The sequence below is a fragment of the Falco naumanni genome, chromosome 7 (assembly GCF_017639655.2).
Source record: "Falco naumanni isolate bFalNau1 chromosome 7, bFalNau1.pat, whole genome shotgun sequence".
Classification (NCBI taxonomy): domain Eukaryota; kingdom Metazoa; phylum Chordata; class Aves; order Falconiformes; family Falconidae; genus Falco; species Falco naumanni.
The window spans coordinates 6435438-6453708 of record NC_054060.1 but is presented as its reverse complement, the minus strand read 5'-3'; the positions used below and the strand labels follow the sequence as shown (position 1 = coordinate 6453708).

At 54.5% G+C, this 18271-nt stretch overlaps 4 protein-coding genes across 4 annotated transcripts; 2 read left to right on the top strand and 2 right to left on the bottom strand.

Annotated features, from left to right (window-relative positions):
* Nucleotides 1–1192: 1192 nt before the first annotated feature.
* KBTBD13 (kelch repeat and BTB domain containing 13) lies at nucleotides 1193–2890 on the bottom strand. The gene has a single exon (XM_040601577.1). It carries the CDS (start codon nucleotides 2751–2753, stop codon nucleotides 1371–1373), a length of 1383 nt encoding a protein of 460 aa, XP_040457511.1. The 5' UTR covers nucleotides 2754–2890; the 3' UTR covers nucleotides 1193–1370.
* Nucleotides 2774–5279, top strand: LOC121091062. The gene is given in 3 exon segments (XM_040600244.1): nucleotides 2774–2994; nucleotides 4120–4893; nucleotides 4895–5279. Coding segments are annotated over 3 exon segments (1380 nt in total).
* RASL12 (RAS like family 12) lies at nucleotides 5276–9305 on the top strand. The gene is made up of 5 exons (XM_040599850.1): nucleotides 5276–5456; nucleotides 5563–5619; nucleotides 6741–6814; nucleotides 6908–7098; nucleotides 7928–9305. The coding sequence occupies exons 1-5, from the start codon at nucleotides 5297–5299 to the stop codon at nucleotides 8310–8312; spliced, it is 867 nt and encodes a 288-aa protein (XP_040455784.1). The 5' UTR covers nucleotides 5276–5296; the 3' UTR covers nucleotides 8313–9305.
* Nucleotides 9306–9313: 8 nt separating this feature from the next.
* Nucleotides 9314–17623, bottom strand: SLC51B (solute carrier family 51 subunit beta). Its single transcript, XM_040599849.1, has 7 exons — nucleotides 17421–17623; nucleotides 16300–16365; nucleotides 13716–13816; nucleotides 12198–12572; nucleotides 11751–11894; nucleotides 10802–10892; nucleotides 9314–9977 (listed from the first exon to the last, which is right to left on the bottom strand). Exons 3-7 carry the CDS (start codon nucleotides 13753–13755, stop codon nucleotides 9761–9763), a joined length of 867 nt encoding a protein of 288 aa, XP_040455783.1. The 5' UTR covers nucleotides 13756–13816; nucleotides 16300–16365; nucleotides 17421–17623; the 3' UTR covers nucleotides 9314–9760.
* Between the last annotated feature and the right edge of the window lie 648 nt (nucleotides 17624–18271).

Below are 18271 nucleotides of genomic sequence, written 5' to 3'. Positions count from 1 at the left end.
TCTCAATCTGGACATGGAGGCGAGCTGGGGTGTTCTTGTTTGTTTTGGTTTGTTGGTTGTGTTGTGTGGGCTTTTTCTCAAATGCGGGAACTGTTTTGAAAATGCTGAGAACTTGGCAAGGGTCAGCAGTGGAGGTATTTGAGGCATCCCAGCTGGTATTCCCTTCCGCTCCATCTCAGCCAGGACGGCACGGGCAGCCCCACGCCTGCCCCACGGATGGGAACCCAGCTTAGCCATGGGCTGGGTTTGCTGCTGCCCTGGTCCCTGCAGATCTCCCAGCACCTGTGGTCGCAAAAGGGAGCTCTGTGTTCTCCAGCCACCCCCAGAGCTGGTGTTGAGGGCTAGCAGCCTTCAAACCCAGCCACTGGTATCTGGCGGGAACTCTCGCCTGGCTGTGGAGCTCTGCTGACAGAAGACCTCTGCAAGCCTGGCACCGCCATGCCATGGTGATGCTCTTCCCTTCCCTTTTTGCACCCCCAGTATTTCCAAGTTTGCCACGTCCTCAGAAGACTCTGTCTTGGCTCAAATGAGCCGCCACTGATGGCCAGCACTTGCCACCCCATTGGGGCTGTGCTGGGGCTTGGCAGACAAGCCTGGAGGAGGCGACAGCTGGCTGATGCTCTTGGGGGGTGACAGGTGGTTCCCAGGCCCCAGAAACCCCTCAGTGCATTAAGCACCTGATGCCCAGGAGATGCTTTCCTTCACCCCCACACCTCCCCTCCTCCTCCCAGGACCCCGCTGTGGCCGGGAGCTGTGGAGGTCTCCCCGGGGAGCGCGGGGCTGCGTGAGAACCGCGCTCCCACGTACGGCTCTGAAACGGAGCCACAGCTGAAAAAGCATTCAGTGGGTAGGAGCAAGCCTTGACGTGGATCCCCATTAGGAGGTATTTTCCTTCAGAAGCGGTGTGTGTGTGAAAAAAACCCAAACCCAAGAGTAATGAAAAACACAGGGAGGGTTTATAGCTTTCCTTTTAATTCCAGGATATAGTGAATGATTTCCCGTCGGAGCAGCGAGGAGGTGGGATGCTGCACATCTTCAGAGTGCAGTCAGAATAAATAAAATAAAACCTGTGTTTGCATCTCTCTGGTATCTGTCCTCTGCAGAAGCCATGAAGCCCTGCATGTGGTTGGCTTGTGAGCCCACGTCTCGTAGGATTCTGCACACAGCCTGCAGTGCAGGCACAGGCAGGCAGCAGCTGCCTCCAGCCCCTTTCCCTCTGGCAGCATCTAGTGCCGCCTCCAAGGTCCAACATCATGTATCCCTGGACCTGAGCACGGCTCTGTGGAGGAGGAGAGTTGCCCGGGGGAGCAGCAGGTGCAGAAATGAGGCCACATGCACGGAGAGCATCCTGATGTGGGATGGAGGGCCACCTACATCGCGATGTCGTGATTGCGTCTCGGCAGCCGCAGGAGGAAGGTCTGCAGGGAGCCGCTGCGTGGGAAACCTGCCCGCTCCTTCTTGAACCTCCAGGTCTCCTCTTCCACAGAGTAGAGGAGCGTCAGCATCTTGTTGACAGTGTAGACGGTGTCTCCTCTGATGACGGCAGTGAAAAGGGCTCCTTTGCTGTTCAGGAACTGCCCGGGCAGCGCGGTCCACTGCCGTGATGTCAGGTTGAAGCAATCGATGACACAACGCAAGAAGTCATCCGAGGGGCCATTGCGCATGATGTAGAGGTTGTCGCGGTGGGCCACCATGCAGTGCCCGTAGCTCTGGTGCCGCTTGAGCTCAGTGACGGGAAGCCACGTGTCTTGCTGGGTCTCATACTCATAGATGACAGTGGTATCCAGCGGCTTCCACAAGCAAACAAATATCTGGCCCATGGCTTGGGCACAGGGTGCTGCCGCGCTCGGCTGTGGCAGGTCAGAGACGAATGTCCAGGTGCCGGAGGCCACGTCATACCGCTCCACGGACTTCAGCGAGATCTTCTCGTACTCCCCGCCAATGGCATAGAGGTAGCCCTCGTGGCCCACCAGCCTGACATCGTAGCGCAGCTGGTGAGGGCTGGGGAACTCGCTCCAGGTGTTGGTGTCGGCGTCGTAGCAGAAGCTGCTCTCCACCACCTGCTTGCTGGCCCCATAGACGCCACCCACGATGTAGATCTTATTATCCATGGTCGCCATGCCGGCTAGGAATGTGCTGGCACTCAGCGGAAGGCAGGAGAGCGTCCTCCATGTGTTGGTCTCCTCGTCCAGGTAGCAGATGGTCCTGGAGAGGTCCTCCAAGAACTCAAAGGTGGGTGTGTGGGCTCCTACTGCCACGAAGGTGCTGGGTAGGAGGGCTTCCACGTAGGCCAGCAGGTCAGTGGAGAGGCAGTCCAGGTACTCCTCCAGCTCAGCGTAGCTGTCCCTGATGTAGAGCGCAGCGCAGTGGAAGAGGTCCAGGAGGCCAAATATGGCGGCGGCTTGGTACAGCAGGATGCAGTTGTCGGAGTTGATGGAGTGGATCAAGTACTTGGCCAAGAGCTTCACCTGCAGGAAGGCAGCACACTCGACTGCCTGGAAGGTCTCCTCGCTGCTGAGGATGGGCCTCTCACCCGCCAGCACCCGCAGCATGGCGAGGAACCCAGCCGCGCTCAGCTCCCCCAGCCCGATCTCCTCCTGCGTGCTCTCCCTCATGCCTGAGCGGAAGAGGGCACGGAAGTACTCGCTGCTCTCCACCAGCAAGGCCTTCTCCACCCAGAACGACTGCTCCTCCACCCGGATACGCACCCGCTCCGGGGGCCCTGCCGGGGAGCCTTCCTCCTCTGGGGTCATCCTCGCCCAGGGGCTCAGCGATGCTCCTCTGTGCCGTGCCCTGGCGCAGCCCCCTCCTGCCTCCTCCACGCTTCGATGCCGTTGCTGCGCTGCCCGGCGGCCGCCACGCCACTGCCTTGGAATATAAATACCTTCGGCTAAAGATAGCCGAGCTCGTGACAGGGGCCTTTCAAAGGCATCCGCCGCGCTCGGCTGCCCACGCGAAACACAGGCAGGGCTCTGGCGTCACCACCCGGCACAGGTCATGGTGGAGGTGCCTGGATCTATCACGACTCACGCCATGGAGGATGCCCAGCCACCCTAGGGGGAGACGGGTTTTGCTCTCCCTGCTCTCAGACATCCTTCTTGCCATGCCCTAAAGGGACAGTCCCCATCCCAGGAAGGGCAACACGTTTGCAAGGCTGGGAAGAGCATGTTGACACTTTTTTCCGCGCGCCCCCCCCCCCCCCCCCCCCCCCCCCTTAAAAAGTGAGTTTTACGGCCACAGGGAGGTAACTGACGTCAGCAAATCTCGGTGCCATCCGGTACAGCCGTGGGAAAGGGGCTTTGCTGGCCCCTGACCACAGGCAAGGAGAGATCTTTTTGGGGCTGTTCCTTTGCGACCCTCCCCAGGGAACCATCGAGCAACCCAGGCAACATCCGTCCTGGGCACAAGGAGCCATAAACCAGCCTGTCCTTCATCTGGGGATCTCGTGGTGAGGAAAGCGAAGTGCAGCGACCCCTTCTCACCAAAGAAGTCCCCTCTGGCCACAGAGCTCGCCCCACACCCCGTAACGCCTGGCTTCAGGCAGAGACGAGTCCCCTGTGACTCATGTAGAGGTTGATGGTGAAGTGTTACTTGGGGCACATCACTTGTTGGTGTGCTATTCACAGCTTTTTCTGGCAAGAAATCCCATTTTGCCTCTGCCGCAGGGATGCCAAGGAGGGCCAGCAACAGGGACTTACCCGGGGGGCTGCTCCCTGAGTCTCCCTGTTGCCACCTGCAGCTGGTGTTTAGTTTTGATGCAGAATTTCACCCGAGGAGCCCACCCTGTTGAAGTTATATTTTTTCCTCCCTCCGTAGCTTCTCATCCCAGCAGCTGGGGGTTCCCAGGGCACTGGATGACAGCAGAGCCATTGCTCCGGGATCATGGCTCCAGTGGGTTCCCCACAAAATCCATTTAGGGGAGAAGGTGAGAGCTTTGCGCTTGTGTCACTGTATTGATCTTTGCGGGTACCTCACTTAAAATACCCCATTTAGCTCCGATTGCTTTTAAGCATCCTTGACCTGTGTCCAAAGGGGGTCTGGGGGCCAGGGATCCTGTCAGAGGGGCTCTGCTTCCCACGGGGGAGTGATCCCCATCCTTCCCACCCCTGGGGCTTGCAGGGACTTAACACACTCCCAGACTATTTTGGGAGGGTTTAAAAATATCCTGCCTGCATTAACGGGCAATAATCCCAATGGCGCAGCAGCCCTGCCTGGCCACGGAGCAGCCTTCACCCCCCAGCCCCGGCTATGGGCCCCCATAGAAACTCCTCAGGGCCAGCCCAGGGGCTGTATCCTGCTGTCCTGGGTGCTGAGCCCCATCCCAAATGGCTGTGATTGCTATGACAACGCTGACTTCAGCCTCCGCCACCTACTCGAGCTGGGAGCCTGCTGGGTGCCAGCTGATGGCTTGGTGCGGGCAGCGGTGAGTACTCCCCGGGCTCCCCTTTCCCCTCGGGATTGTGCCTTTGGGGAGGAAAAAGGTTGTGGGGTTTTTTCACCCTGCAGAGCCTCTGCCAGCAGCAGAAGGTGTCTGTGCTTAAACGCGCCCGAGGGAGCCGGGCAAGCAGCGGGCAGGGTGGCTGTGCCGGCAGCATCGTTCCTGGGCTCCGCTCCTGCCTGCGGGAGGTGGAACGAGCGCGGCGGCCTCAGCCCGGGCAGCAGGAGCAGGCTTTTGCTTGCTGGGGACGTGGCAAGGGGCCAGGGACACGGTGAGGTGGCCACAAAAGCGGAGGCGCGGTGGGTTTTGGGGCTGGGGGCCCGTGCCCCAAGCCCCAGGAGCTCGGGGGGCTGGCGTGGGCCGTGGCGGGGGGACCACCCTTGGGGTGGCGGGGGCAGCGTGGCCAGCCCTGCGCGGCAGCTTTCCTTACAAGGAGTTTGGCTGGGGCCCGAGCAGCCCTTGCCGCTCGCCTCCGCCTGCCTCATTCATCGGCCGCCCCAGCCGCGCAGGGGCTGCTGCTCCCCCGGCCCCGGCCGCGGCCCCTGCGCACCCCGGCGAGCGCTGCAGCTTCTCCGTCAGCGGGTGCCGAGGTGGGAGGCTGCATTTCTCATCTCTCTGGGCTGCCAAGGGTGGGCAGGGGGCTGGGGTGCGTGTGCGTGTGCGTGTGTGTGTGTCCCTGCCTTTGCTTGAGCGGGGTGCTGGCTGCCAGCGTGGGATGGTGATGCTGGCTGCCCTGGCTCCAGGACGCACGTGGAGGAGAACGGATCCCACCCCCCCCCTCCCCAGTGGTGCTGAGTCTCCCCTTCCCCTGGGCTGGGGCAGCCCACGAGCCAGGCGGTGAGGAGGTCCCCATCCGGCATGGCAGTGGGTGCCCCACGTCCCCCCCGGCTCTCTCCCGCAGGTCGGAGGATGTCGTCGATGTTTGGCAAACCCCGAGCCGGTGGTGAGCGGCTGCCCCAGAGCCCCCTCGCCGAGTGTAATGTGGCCATCCTGGGGTGCCGAGGGGCTGGCAAGTCAGGTGAGACGGGTGCCCTGCCGCCACGGGGATGGCCGGGCACTGGGGGGTGCTGGGTGCCGGTGCTGGGGGGGACACCCGCCTCACCCGCTTCTTTCACCTCCTGCAGCTCTGACCGTGAAGTTTCTAACCAAGAGGTTCATAAGCGAATATGACCCAAACTTAGGTAAGTCGCCTTCTCCAAAACTGGTGTTCGCCCCCAGCTGTCCCCCACAAGCTCCCATGGAGCACGCCTGCTCCCACATTTCCCACGAATACGGCATTTAAGGGGGAAAAAAAAACAACCCAAAATTACATGAAAAACAAGGGAAGGGCTGGATTCAACCCAAACCCGCCTGTAAAAACAGAGGTGAAAACAGTGCTCTCTCTGTGGGCATGTCCCACGGGGCGGCATCGGCTCCTCACATCACCACAAAGAAACTAAAAGTTGAATTATTGGGGGTCCTTGGGCAGCATCTCATGCCTCCTACTCACTCCTGGGGGCATCAGGCAGGGGAGGGACTGGGGCAGCGAGCGGGGGCCGCAGAGCAGGCAGCACTGGGGGCTGTGCTTTGCAGCAAGCAGTTCTGGGCATTTATTTTTTCCACTCGTTTAAGTAATTAATAACTATTTTCCTAGGCCTGACTCCAGTGTGCAGGGAAGAGCCATGAATGATTTATCAGGGACATTAGGGAGATATGGACCTTGTCCAGGAACTGACTCCAGCCTCTAATAACTCACTGACTCTTAAGAAAGAAGGATAAATCCTTTCCTCCTCAGATCTTTTTTGGGAATGTGGTTTTATCTTCCCACGTCAAAACCTTTCCGAAACGCATCTGTTAGGACCCGGGTGGGAGACGGCATCTTTCTCCCAGGGGAATGGCTCGGTGGCTCTCCCTGCCTGCCTCCTGCCAAAAGAAAGGGGTGCTGCTTTTGCCTGATTTATTGGGAAGCACCCCTGGTTCATCGCTTTATCTCGCTGGGCCGTGGCATTTAGATAAGGGCTGAGCCCTGGGCGCAGGGGTGGCCACGTCGGGCTCCTTCCCTCCCTCCTTGTCCCGCGGGAGCCCACACTTGCGGCATGCGAGGGGAAATGACTGCTCCTAGCTGGGCTTACCCAGCAGCGGCACTGCCAGTCCCCCAAAATAACATTGTTGGAGGAAGGAGCGAGGTGGAGGCATTGGTGGAAGATGCTCCTCACCAGGGGCTGAGATTTTTCCATGGTGTCCCAAGCAAACAGGGCTTTGCTTGGCTTTGGCGTAGGTGGGACACCCCAGCCCTTCCTCACAACCACTCTTCTCCTTGCAGAGGACACCTATGCCTCAGAGGAGCTGGTGGACCAGCAGCCCGTGCTGCTGAAGGTGATGGACACTGCCGACCAGGTGAGGCACCGGGGCACAGCTGGTGCCAAACACCCGGTGTGACCCGGCTGGACCGCGGCTGGATCACAGCTCAGCTGCTCCTCTCGCCCCCAGGACGGCCCGGGGAACTGTGAGCGCTACCTGCGCTGGGCCAGCGCCTTCCTCGTCGTCTACAGCATCGACGATAGGAAGAGCTTTGAGGGCTGCCAGCACTACCTGGAGGTCCTCGCCCTGCACGCGAGGGGCTGCCAGCGCCGCTGCCCTGTGCTCCTGTTGGGCAACAAGCTGGACATGGAGCAGTACAGGTACCAGGCGTGCGGCAAGGCTGTCTTTTCCCGGTGGGGGAGAGCTCACAGACACCTCCCCCCGCATCCCTCTAGCTGGGATGCAAAACCTAAATCTAAATTTTTTTGTGGTTATTTCTGCCCCCATTGGTATTTGCCATGTCCTCCCACATCTCCAAGGTTCCTGCTCTCCTGCCTGGGGGATGATGTGTTTATTTTGAGTCCACTGGTATTTTCAGCGGGATGTTTTTCGGCTGTGTGGTAAGGCAGCGTCACCGTCCCCGGGCAGGGCTTGAGCCTGCTCCAGCTCCTTGCTCCCCTCTGGACGTGCCCGCTCCCTGGAGCCCTTTCTCGCTCCGTCACCGCTGCCAGGACTGAATGTCCTCGGTATGTTTTTCTGGCCTTTTGTGCCACTCTGGGGCCGTGCTGAGTGTTGCTCCCACCGGTCCTTGAGTCACATGTGTTGCTGAACCCCCCTGTGCTCCCAGCACAGAGGCTTCCCCCTCCCCACGGCCAGGACCTGCCGCCTCTTCTCCCCGCTTCCCAGTGTGCTGCCATCGCATGCAGCCCCCTGAATCCCTGGCACACGTCTCTGGCATGGAGGTTGCATGATCCCCCAGCAACCCGCGTAGTCTGTTGCTCCAGGATTTTGGGAAAGGCAAAACTATTTTGGACCCACATCTTCCGCTTGTCGCAGGAGGAGGGATGAGCTGGTGCTGCCGCGGTGCTCCCTGGGAAGCAGGCGTGGGATGCAGGGCCTGTTGCCCGCCGCCTGCACCCCTCGCTCCCCTTTTCGGGTGGTTGCAAGCACCCCAAGGGATGCTGCACCCATCCCCTCCGCTCTCGCCAGGCAGGTGCCCGCAGCCGAAGGGATGTCCCTGGCAAGCAGGTTTGGGTGCCTCTTCTACGAGGTGTCGGCATGCCAGGACTTCGTAGGTGTGCAGCATGTCTTCCACGAAGCCGTGCGGGAGGTGCGGCGCCAGGCAGAGTGGAGCTTGCCTGTCCAGCCACTATTCATCACTGAGGAGCGTCCCTGTCCGTCGGTGGCCACGCCAGTGGTCCTGCCCACCCGCCACAGCCTGGCCAGCTGCACCTTCAACACTCTCTCCACCGTCAACTACAAGGAGATCCCCTCGGTGGCCCAGGCCAAGCTGGTCACTGTCAAGTCCTCACGGGCTCAGAGCAAGAGGAAAGCTCCCACGCTCACCTTGCTGAAAGGCTTCAAGATATTTTAGGACACGTCCCTGCGGGCTGAGGAGGGGGTGGTGAGAGACCCTCATCCTCTTGGTTCTGTAAGGGCTGAGACCATCCATGACAGACTCACGGGCACTGCAGCAGCTGCTGGTGGACAGTGGCCCCGGTCTCTGTGCCAGGGCAAAGCCTGCAGTGGCAGTTTGGCAAGCAGGCTTGGTGCCGAGAGCCCGAAATTGGCTGTGGCACCACTCTGCCTGCCCCCACCCTGGTTCTCACCCGCTCTGGTCGAGCGCTGCCGTGGTGTTTGCAGCCTGTCCTGCCACTGGCATCGGGGGCGAGCCCAGATTTCTGGGCGGATTTGGGCAGTTCCTGGAGCAGCCAGAGCTGTGGGCACCACCAGGAGGATGAGGGTTGGGTGCCTGGTGCACAGCAATGGGAGCCCAGGAAGGGGGAACTAATCAAGCACGGAGGCACCCATCTCGTTTGTCTCCCAGTTCCCCTGACTGAACAGTGAGTAAGAGGAATTCTTATCTTTCTTTAATCTGAACAAGAAAGGTGCAGACATTGTTTCAGCCAACTAAAGGCCTCAGGTGTCCTGAAACCAATTTCCATGCATCAAAGTAAGTCGTACCAAAATAGCTGGGTTTTTAATCACCTTTTTACACCATAGTGTTCCTTTCCAAAGGCTTTGTTAGGAAAGAGGCTCCACTGACAAGGACACACTCTGAAAAGCCTTTGTTCAAAAGACTGTTGTATTTCCAAAAAGATCTTTAATTATTTCATGCCTTCTACGTGTGCCCAGGGAAGGGTGTGAAGTGAATCCCAAAGCAGAGCAGGCTCTACCTGTGCCCAAGCCAGCACCAAGGGCTGTGCATGTGGTTTCATTTGCTCTATCAGGTTAAATGTTCTACTTCTCCCTGGAGTTGCAGTTACTCTGCAGAGTAAAATATCCACGTGTATATTTGTACATATATATAAATATATATATATATATATATGACCTTACTGATAGAGAGATATTCAATGTGGGATTTCAATCAACCACTTTGGAAAGTATTTTAATAAAGATAATTTCTGCAAAGAACAAAAGTGCCTCTGCTTCAGTGTGGCTGTTTTCCTGATGGGACATGAGGGCGCATTCTGTGGCTGACCGCAGCGTGAGCCTCCCACTTCCCACCTCCCACCCGGCTGGTCTCCCACCTGGTTGCGGCAGAGGCAGGTGGCATCCGAGGGAGGGAGCAAAGCTAGCACAGGAGAGAAGGCTGGAGGTAGCCAGGAGCTGTGGGTAAAGACCAGCCACCCAGGAGCTGAAACGGGGGAGGCACAGGTTTGCCTCGAGTCCAGAGCTACTCCTACTGGTGCAGCTCTGCTGCTTCCTTCTTTTTCTCTTGTTTCGCCAGGCTAAACTGTGTTTTTAAACCTCCATCACTATGAATAGAGACATCCTGATATGTTCCTTAGGGCCTAAATGGTTTGACTTCAGCTGCTGTTATATGGCATCCTCAGACCTCTCTGTGTACAGAGACGTGACGGTCCCGTCCTTCCACTGGACCATCACTTCTCCTGATCTCTGCTCCTGAGGTGCTGGCTCCTGCTTTTGCGGCTCGGCGGGGCTGTATTCCTGCACAGGCATCAGGGCTTGCTTGGCCTCCAGCTCCGCCTGCTGCGCAGTTTGCACTGCTTCTCTATACATTCTCTTCCTTTTTCTGCAGGGAAGGCATGGAAAGGAAATGCAGCATGAAGCAGCAAGCCCGGCCCACCCCTGGGGGCAAGTTCCTACCCCTGGCGATGGTTACATCCACCTCCTCACACCTTGGCCCTGGGAACACGTGAGCTGCTTACGTGCAAACCCTGCCAGCTGCACTGTCGTGCAAGTGATCTGAAGCGTCTGGGTACACGCAGCTGTGGGGTTTGCCCTCGGAGAACACACAGCGCCCAACGCGAGGCTGGAACACCCAGCAAGCCATTGCTAAAATGACAGCATGGCAGAGACTGATAACCTTAGCTCTTTCTCTCATTTTAAGATGGAAGCTCTGACCCAGATGTAAGTTTTCATGCTGTAGAAAACCGAGAGTTGCTCCTCAGCCGCAGGGTTGTTGTGCAGCAGCACAGCCCAGGGGAATATCGTGGGAAGGCAAACAGGGAAAGGCTGGGGAGTTGTCCTCCAGAGCCCCTGTACTTACTGGAGAGCATCTCACACTGCACATTTCATGTCACTTCCCTCCCAACAGCCCTGTCGGGCTGGGCAGAGCTGTTGCAGATACTCTACTCGTGAGGATCCAGGGCCCAGAGAAGTGGCAACACATGGGGACAGCAGGGAGTCAGGCAAGGTTTTACAACGAAGCATTGTTCAAAGGGAGTTTGTCTTTGCTCTTTTCCCCATCACTCAGGGCTTGTCCTGCTCTACATCTCAGCAGGCTGCCCTGCCCTGCCAAACCACGTCTGTCTGCTTGGGCTGGGGGTGGGGGGTGGGTTGGGGGGTTCAGCACACCATCACACACCAAACGACCCCCAAATTTTCCCATCTCACCTGTTTCGCACAATGTTAATGGCCAGAAGGACAAGACCCAAAATCATGGCCACAAAGGAAAGCGCGAGGATGGAGTAATTCCACGTTGATGCTGGGGGAAAGCAAAGAGGCAGCGTTAGCATGCGCAGAGCAGTGTGACCTGCAGAACCCAGCCAGGTGTTTTCTGAGGATACCCAAGCTCAGAGTGCTGTGGCTGGGCCACAGGATAAGGGCAGAGGCACTGGTATCCAGCTCCACACTCAGAGCAGAGCACCCATGTCACATTTTTTGGGATAACCTCAGGCGATCCTCCCTCCCTGGGCAGGCGACTCGCACAACTGCTTTCTGCTGCTCACAGCCCCCTGCCTTGGGCTCTGTATGGCTCACGCTGACGCCAGCTGCCACACATGGCTTTTCAACCTTGCCCGAGAGCTGTGAGCGGCTGCGCCCGAGGGTGGGAACAAGGCTGAGAGCTGCAGCATCCCACCATGAGCACTGCTAGAAAGCCCCCCCCCGTCTCTGCAGCCCTTCTCACTGCTGCCACACCCAGGCAGGTAGACTTTGCCTTTGAACACCAGCTGGGGTGCGCAGCACAGAGGGCAGCAGATGCTCTGTCCTTGATTTTTGTGGCTTTGAAGTTGATCATCGTGGCACTGACCTGCTCATATCAATCTGCTCCCTCCACCCTGCCAAAATCACTGGTCATCCCAGACCTTTGCTCTCTTGGCAGGCTATGCCTGGAAAGAGGCTGAATCCCTCTCTGAGAGGAGATGCTATCTCAGCAAAGCCTCGTGCCTGCCTTCACCTGTGGCCTGCTTCTTCTGGAAGCAAGACTGAGGGTTTATGTATCTGGGGTAAATCACCTCCTTGGGTAATTCCCTCCATCATGTCCATTAGGCAGGAGGGTTAACAGCCAAGGACCGCATACCTCTATTTCAACTCTCAACCCAGGAACATCAGCAGGACTTACGGTCTTCTCTGCGGAAGAACCAGAGCAGCTCCTCCAGCTCTTCTTGATCTATACCCAGTGCAAGAGTCACATTCCCTGCTGTGTGGTCATACATGCGTGTGCTGGCAAGGGCTGCAAAGAAGTAGCTGTCTTGCTCTGCCCTGGCTGTGGAGGAAAAGAGCAGAAAGATCAAATGGTCACTCGCTGCAATACTTCAGGCTAGAAATGGCCTTCTCCTCGGCTCCCAGGGCTGCCCAGCACATCTCTCCAAGCAGGCAGAATGCAGCCGTGAGGGCACAGCCTTATCTCATGCACCGAGAAGTGGAAAGCATTTCTGCCTCACACTGCAGATGCCGTCACGGTGGGGCACCCAGGGCTGGAAAGACCCCAGGGCACTGACTGTGCCTTTCTGCATTCCCCAGCAGTGTGTGTGCATGTACCACTGGTCCCAGGGTGCGTAGCATTTACCTGGTTTCTCCTCACACACGCTCCTGTCTGCAGCATCTTGCCATTGGGCCTTAAGGCCTCTCACATTGTTGAGAGTGACTCCTTTCCTCTTTGCCACCAGGTAGCCCTGGCTGCTGCCCACAGGAGAGAGCAGCGAATTCGAGCAGTCCCAGCTCATGTAGTCTGCGCTGTCGCAGAAACTTGTCTGCACTCTGTCAGCCCCAACCACAGAGAGGCAGCTCTGCGTGCCATGATTCATCAAAGAATCGCCTTGCCAAGACCAGTCCTGGAAATCTGACTCTGGATTACAGTCCTCCAGCAATACATTCCCATTCATCGGGCTGGCTTGTAAACACAGCTTGACGTTAGCATTTTTCATCAGAAAAGCTTCAGTGCCTGCAAAGAAACGAGCATATGAGATGGTCACCCCCTAAGGATGGGACATATATGCATACCAAGTGTATAGGGCAGATGGGAATGACACCGAGTTCTGGCACTGGGAAATCAACGCAGGGCAAAAGGCATTCAAGAGGCAAATTGCCTGCAGTCCAGCTGCTCTTTGCCAGGGCTGCTGGGCTTGTAGCTTTCCCTAACCCACAGCTCTCAGCAAACATGGCTCAAGCACATCCTTTGGGTGGGTTCTGGGAAGAAAGACCATCCTTGCAACTGGTGCTGAGCTCCGGCTGAAGCTGTATCTGTATCTGTTCCCCAGAAAAAGATGGTGAGCTCCTCTCCTAGACTTGAGCTCTGCTAGGTCCCTTGGTGGGCTGGCAGCTGTCAGCTCACAGCGCCACACAGCCTGATCCACACTTAGCCCCTTCCTGCTGTTCACGGGAGGTGGGAGGCTGCTCTCCTGGTTTTTTCGAAGAGGCAAAGGCTCAGACCCTTTGGTGGGCCTCACTGCTGGCTTCTGCTTTCCCTCTGGGAACAGACATGCTGATGTCCTGCTCCAGCTGGATGAACTAGACACTGTCTCCAATGTCTCTGTTTCTGGGGAACCACAGGGGAAGGTTTTGGGGCTCAGGTATTTCTAGTTTGGTTGTCTAACCTTAAAGCGTCAGCTGAAACATCCCTGTGCACAGCATTGGTGTGGAGAGGCCCAACTGACATTGATATTGGGTTTTAAAAAACCCAAATCCCCATAAGTCAGGTGTCTTCCTTGGTGTCAAAAAGATGGCAACAGTGCTGGAAGCACAGTCTTGGGGTGAAACTTTCCCTATGGTTGAGAGTGCTATATACTGAGGAAAATGGGTCCCAGGAGAAGAAGAAACCATATTCCCAAAAAGTTTAGGTCTTGAATGCATGTCTTTGCCATAATGCTATCTGTATGTGTTTTCCCTCAGCCAGTGAGGTGTTCATAAGGTCATACAACAATGATGGAAACTCTTGCACATCTAGCTCCCATGAACCTGCCTTGCAGACAATGTCTTGCTGTATCCCCTGCTGAGCCTGGTGTGGGTCAGAGCCTGTGAAGAGGCACAGACTCAGCATGTGTGACCTGCTTCACCAACACCATTATCCTCTAAGCCAAGACTCTACCTTGCAGCAGCAAAAATAAGATTATCCAGAAGAACTTCATATTTGTATGTGCAGCTGGGATGGATCACGTCTTCACCAGTATCTCTTCAGTGCACAAGTGCCTGGAAGAGAGAGATAAGGGATAACCTCAAAGCACCCTTTGCTAGCACAGTGCCACTGGTTTTATCACTAGGAGCACTGAAAGTTACACGAGCTATTACTGAGAGGGACTGGAGACAGCAGGCCAGCACGTTTCTGCTCTGGTGTCTACAGCAGCTGAATGGAGGCAAAACCACAAGTGGAAGTGATGATCTTTTAAACAACTCAATTCCCTTCTCTGCTCCAGCTTTGTACTCAGAGAGGGGACCTGATGTACCGCTGCAGCTGTGGCATCTGTTTTCTTCTGTGAACATGAGTCTGAGCTGCCAGGACAGGGTGCAGACATCCTGGGAGCCACTGAGGTGACAGCAGAGTGGGTCTGGTACAGGGTCCGCTGCCTGGGGCTGGAAGCCTTGCCTAGGTGACCCCGTGCAGATGTGAGCCTAGCTGCTGCAAGCCAGCCCCTCCCCAACTGACATTGCTGCTTCCCTCCTTGCTCCCCCACCACAGTCCTTAAGGAATACATACTCTGTGACTACCTGCAACCAGTCCTTGTATGGCAGAATAAGGGTGTGGAGACGATGAAGGGCTCAGGCCAAACAGGAGGAAAAGCCAGATTGTCGTTGAGGCAAAGGTATCTCCCATCCCTCAGGGAAGCAGAAAGCTCCTCATGGACCTTTAGTTTCTTATTCGTCAGTGGCATCAATCTGGCTTTTATGGCTGTTTGTCCAATTCAGTTCTTCAGCCTCCTTTGGAGGGACCTGACCTAAGCAGAAGGTTCCCATCTGTCCACTGTGAGTTACTTTGAGATGGTTAGGTGGCTCTCCCCAGCCCACTGCTCTGCCTCTGCTCACCGGCCTCACCTGAATCGTCACCCACTCACAGGTGAATGACACAACATCTGTGTCCCTCAGACATGCTGGCCCCACAGGCCATTACTTATTATGTGAGGACTTAAGACTTTTATGACTGATACTCTCAACTTTTACCTGCCTTGGTAGCATCGCCTGGCACTGTCTGAAACTGTTCCCTGGAAATCACTCACAAGCACGTTCCAACATGCCAGTTGTGTCAACAATGCTGCTGCTGACTCCTCTGGGAAGCACTTGTCCTACTGGTTATAGACCTAATGATTGCTACTATTTCCCCACGCCCCTCCCCCTTCTCAATGTCTTCATAATTCAAAGTTCACATTTTATAGCCAACTAGGCATTCAGGCTTGCTCCCTGCTGCCAGAAAACCACTTGTTAGCAGTTCTTTGAGGATGAGACATCTCATGATCCACTTTGGCTCTGTACTTCAGAAAATATGGCTAAAGCTACTCCCTGCAGCTAGGTATGCCAATTACCTTACCGACCAGGTAACCTTTAGCTTATTCACATGGATCACTCCTCAGAAAGGAGGAAATAAAGTCTTGGTGCCGATGAAATCAAGTTATAAGTCTGCTACACCCTAATAAGAAGTGCCACTTGAATGTGTTAAATCTTGCTGTGCAAGGCTTCTGTCTAATCATTTGCTCAAACAGGAATATTTGACATGCATGTTGCTGATTTTCTCCTAAGGTGTTTCATAACTTGTGGGCCACCTCCTGGTGTCCACACCAAAGCTGCCATGCACAGCAGGGGTGCTAGAAAGCTGCTAGAAGTACTTCACTACTTTATAAAGCAGTGACCACCAAATCTCCCCCAGATGCGGGAAGCTGGATCTTCTCAGGTAAAATACAGTAGCAGAGTGGACATTTACCATGCATTAACAGGAAATTTAGGTAAAAGAGTTTAAAGGAAACTCCCGTTATTTTAAAGATCTTCTATATCTACATCAAACTGGTTTGGAAGTTTCATTCATCAAAGCTACAAAACAGTGTTCTCAGGCCAGTGTATCTACCCCAGTAGAGAGCCTGAGCAGGTCCAGAACACTGCCTGCACCACCAGTTTCCCCAGTAAGGAAACACTGAGTCCCACAGTTGGGCTGAACATGCTCTGGAGAGTTTGGATCTTCCAGCCTAGAAGATTTTTAAAGACATCTCCTCCAGCTTCCCCCACACAGCTGCTCTGCCCCACTGCCCACATCCCAACGTGGGTGAGCGCTGCTCCACCAAACAAGCTGAGAGAGTGTGGGTGATGTCTTCTCTGTTGCTCTCCCAGCCACACATCTCAGCAGTCACTCTGGCTGCTGTTGGATGGGGGTGAGCCCTTAGATCCAGGCCTTTGACAACTCTTAGACTTTGGTCTCCTACCCTCTGAAGACACCTAAGACCCTTCTGAGGTTGCTTCCCAGCTTGGGTACAATATGGGAAGCTCAAATGAGAGAAAGCTCATGCATTTTATGCTTGTATGGAAGGAGATAAAAAGAACAAAGAGGCCAGCATCTTCAAAGGAAACATTTTACCAGTGTTATTTTCATCTGAAAAAAAATTTCATTTCTTTCTTTTTGCAAATGGGATATTCATATCAAAAGCTGCACAATTTGTATGCTGCATGTACTTCAGGAACAAAGAGTCACTCACCAGTGCTGTCTCAAATCCTCCTGTTCAAAACCAGGATCTGTGATCGTTGGTGGCATCCAATGAAATCTCAAGAAAATATAGAAAAATGGCAAGTGATTGCTTTTTGCTCGACATATTGATCACGGCACTTGAATGGTAAAATCCTTCCTCACTATGGAAGCCCTTGGAGATCTGAGACCCATCACACACACAAGGCAGAGCTGAGGGATTGGTGCTCCAAGTTGGCATAACCCAGCAAGGGGCCTGTCCTGTGTGGGAGAACACACGTCCCCAGCAGCATGTGGACTCTTTCCAGCCAGGGCACAGCACGTGGTGCTGTGAAACCACCATGTGCCCTGTATGTTGGTTTTTATCAGGTCTAATACTGACAGTTGCTTACTAAGTCAGATGTTGCCCTCACTCTGCAAACGAGAAGTCTTGAGATACTGTATTGATACAAGTAAAGATGGGGAAAAAAGTTTTCTGGGAAGACCATCAAGTACAGCTTCTGTTAAAATGATAATGTCCCTCTGGACTGCCTACTCCATATTCACTACGCAATACGGGACGATGCACCTACAATATCCAGTCTTTGTAAAATAGTGTCCTCTTGTCATCCAGACTCTGTCTCTGGTGGTTACCTTAACTGATTGAGTTGAAATGTGTCAGTTATTCCAAATACATTACAGAAGTGGGATGCCCCGTCTTTGAGGTTGACAGAAGATACACAATGGCACACCATGAAGATACAAATGGATGGATTGGTTTATACAGGTACATCAAGGACTCAGTTCAATTGAGGAACACAAGAAAAACATTTAATATTTGAAATACTAAAGTACAAAAGCAGTCTGTACTATTTTTTAACCTTTGTAAAGTTAAAAGTTAATGAACAAATCTGAGTTGTATTAAATCTTTTCCTTTGATTGCTTTCCAGACTGTTTACATGCAGGAGTTACCCCAGCCTGCTTCTTACTTACCATTCACTCTCTCCTTAAACAAATTATGCAGCCTTCACTTAAAATTTCCCAGGATCCCAGCTTTCTAACGGAAATAAATAAATAAGCCTTTCTTTACAGATAGCTATAAATTAACCCACCAGCTAGCGCAGCAGGAATGTCCGTTAATCTCCGCTAACTCACCAGAAACATGCAGTTCCCAGCAGAGGAAGCTACATTTCTTCTTTAAGCCCTGCTGTCTGAAGACATCTCCTCCGAGCTCTCGTCAGCCCCTTACTATGGTGACAAAGTTGCCTTTCCTCCTATTTTGGTATGCTATGAGCTGTGATTCATTCTGCTCCTGAGTCATGTGTGAATGCTAGTCCAACAGGTGAAGTTCACTCCAGCCCCTGAAAAAAACACACCTCCTTAGTGGGTCGATTACAGTATGAGGTGAATGACCTTCCTGCAAAGTATGAGCTGTAGGAACGTCCCGCTTATTTGCTGAAGCTATTGGCATAATCAGTATTAACAGAGCACACCAAACGGAATGGCAGTAATAAGTTACTCTGGGATTAACATAAACGATAACGTTCACTCTGCCTGGCTCGCTCCTCGTTGCAAAAAGGAAGCATGTACTGATAAAGCAAATATTAGCCCCCCCCCCTTTTTTTTTTTTTAATTGTTATTCTAAGGCTCTGAGAGCACCTCACAAGAGCAATTGACTTTGCAGGCAAAGCACAAAGCACTCATCAGAGATTCTGCCATCCCTTTTTTACAGGTACTGACAACAGCTGGCCAAGTGAATAGACTGCTAAGAGGCTTTGCAGTGTCACAAGACTGATGTGCTGCCTTTTTGTGCCAGCCACATTTGGAAAGAATTCCTCCTCCCTGAACTAGCTGATCCACGGATGGAGCTGCGTACTGCAAAGCAAGTGAGATACTTCTCAGTGATGGGTTTGGAGCACATAGCTAGCACTGCTTAGCTTAGACTTAATTGGAGATGAGCACAGTAATCTTATGTTCTTTCTGTTGTTGGTGTTTTCCAGCTTGAA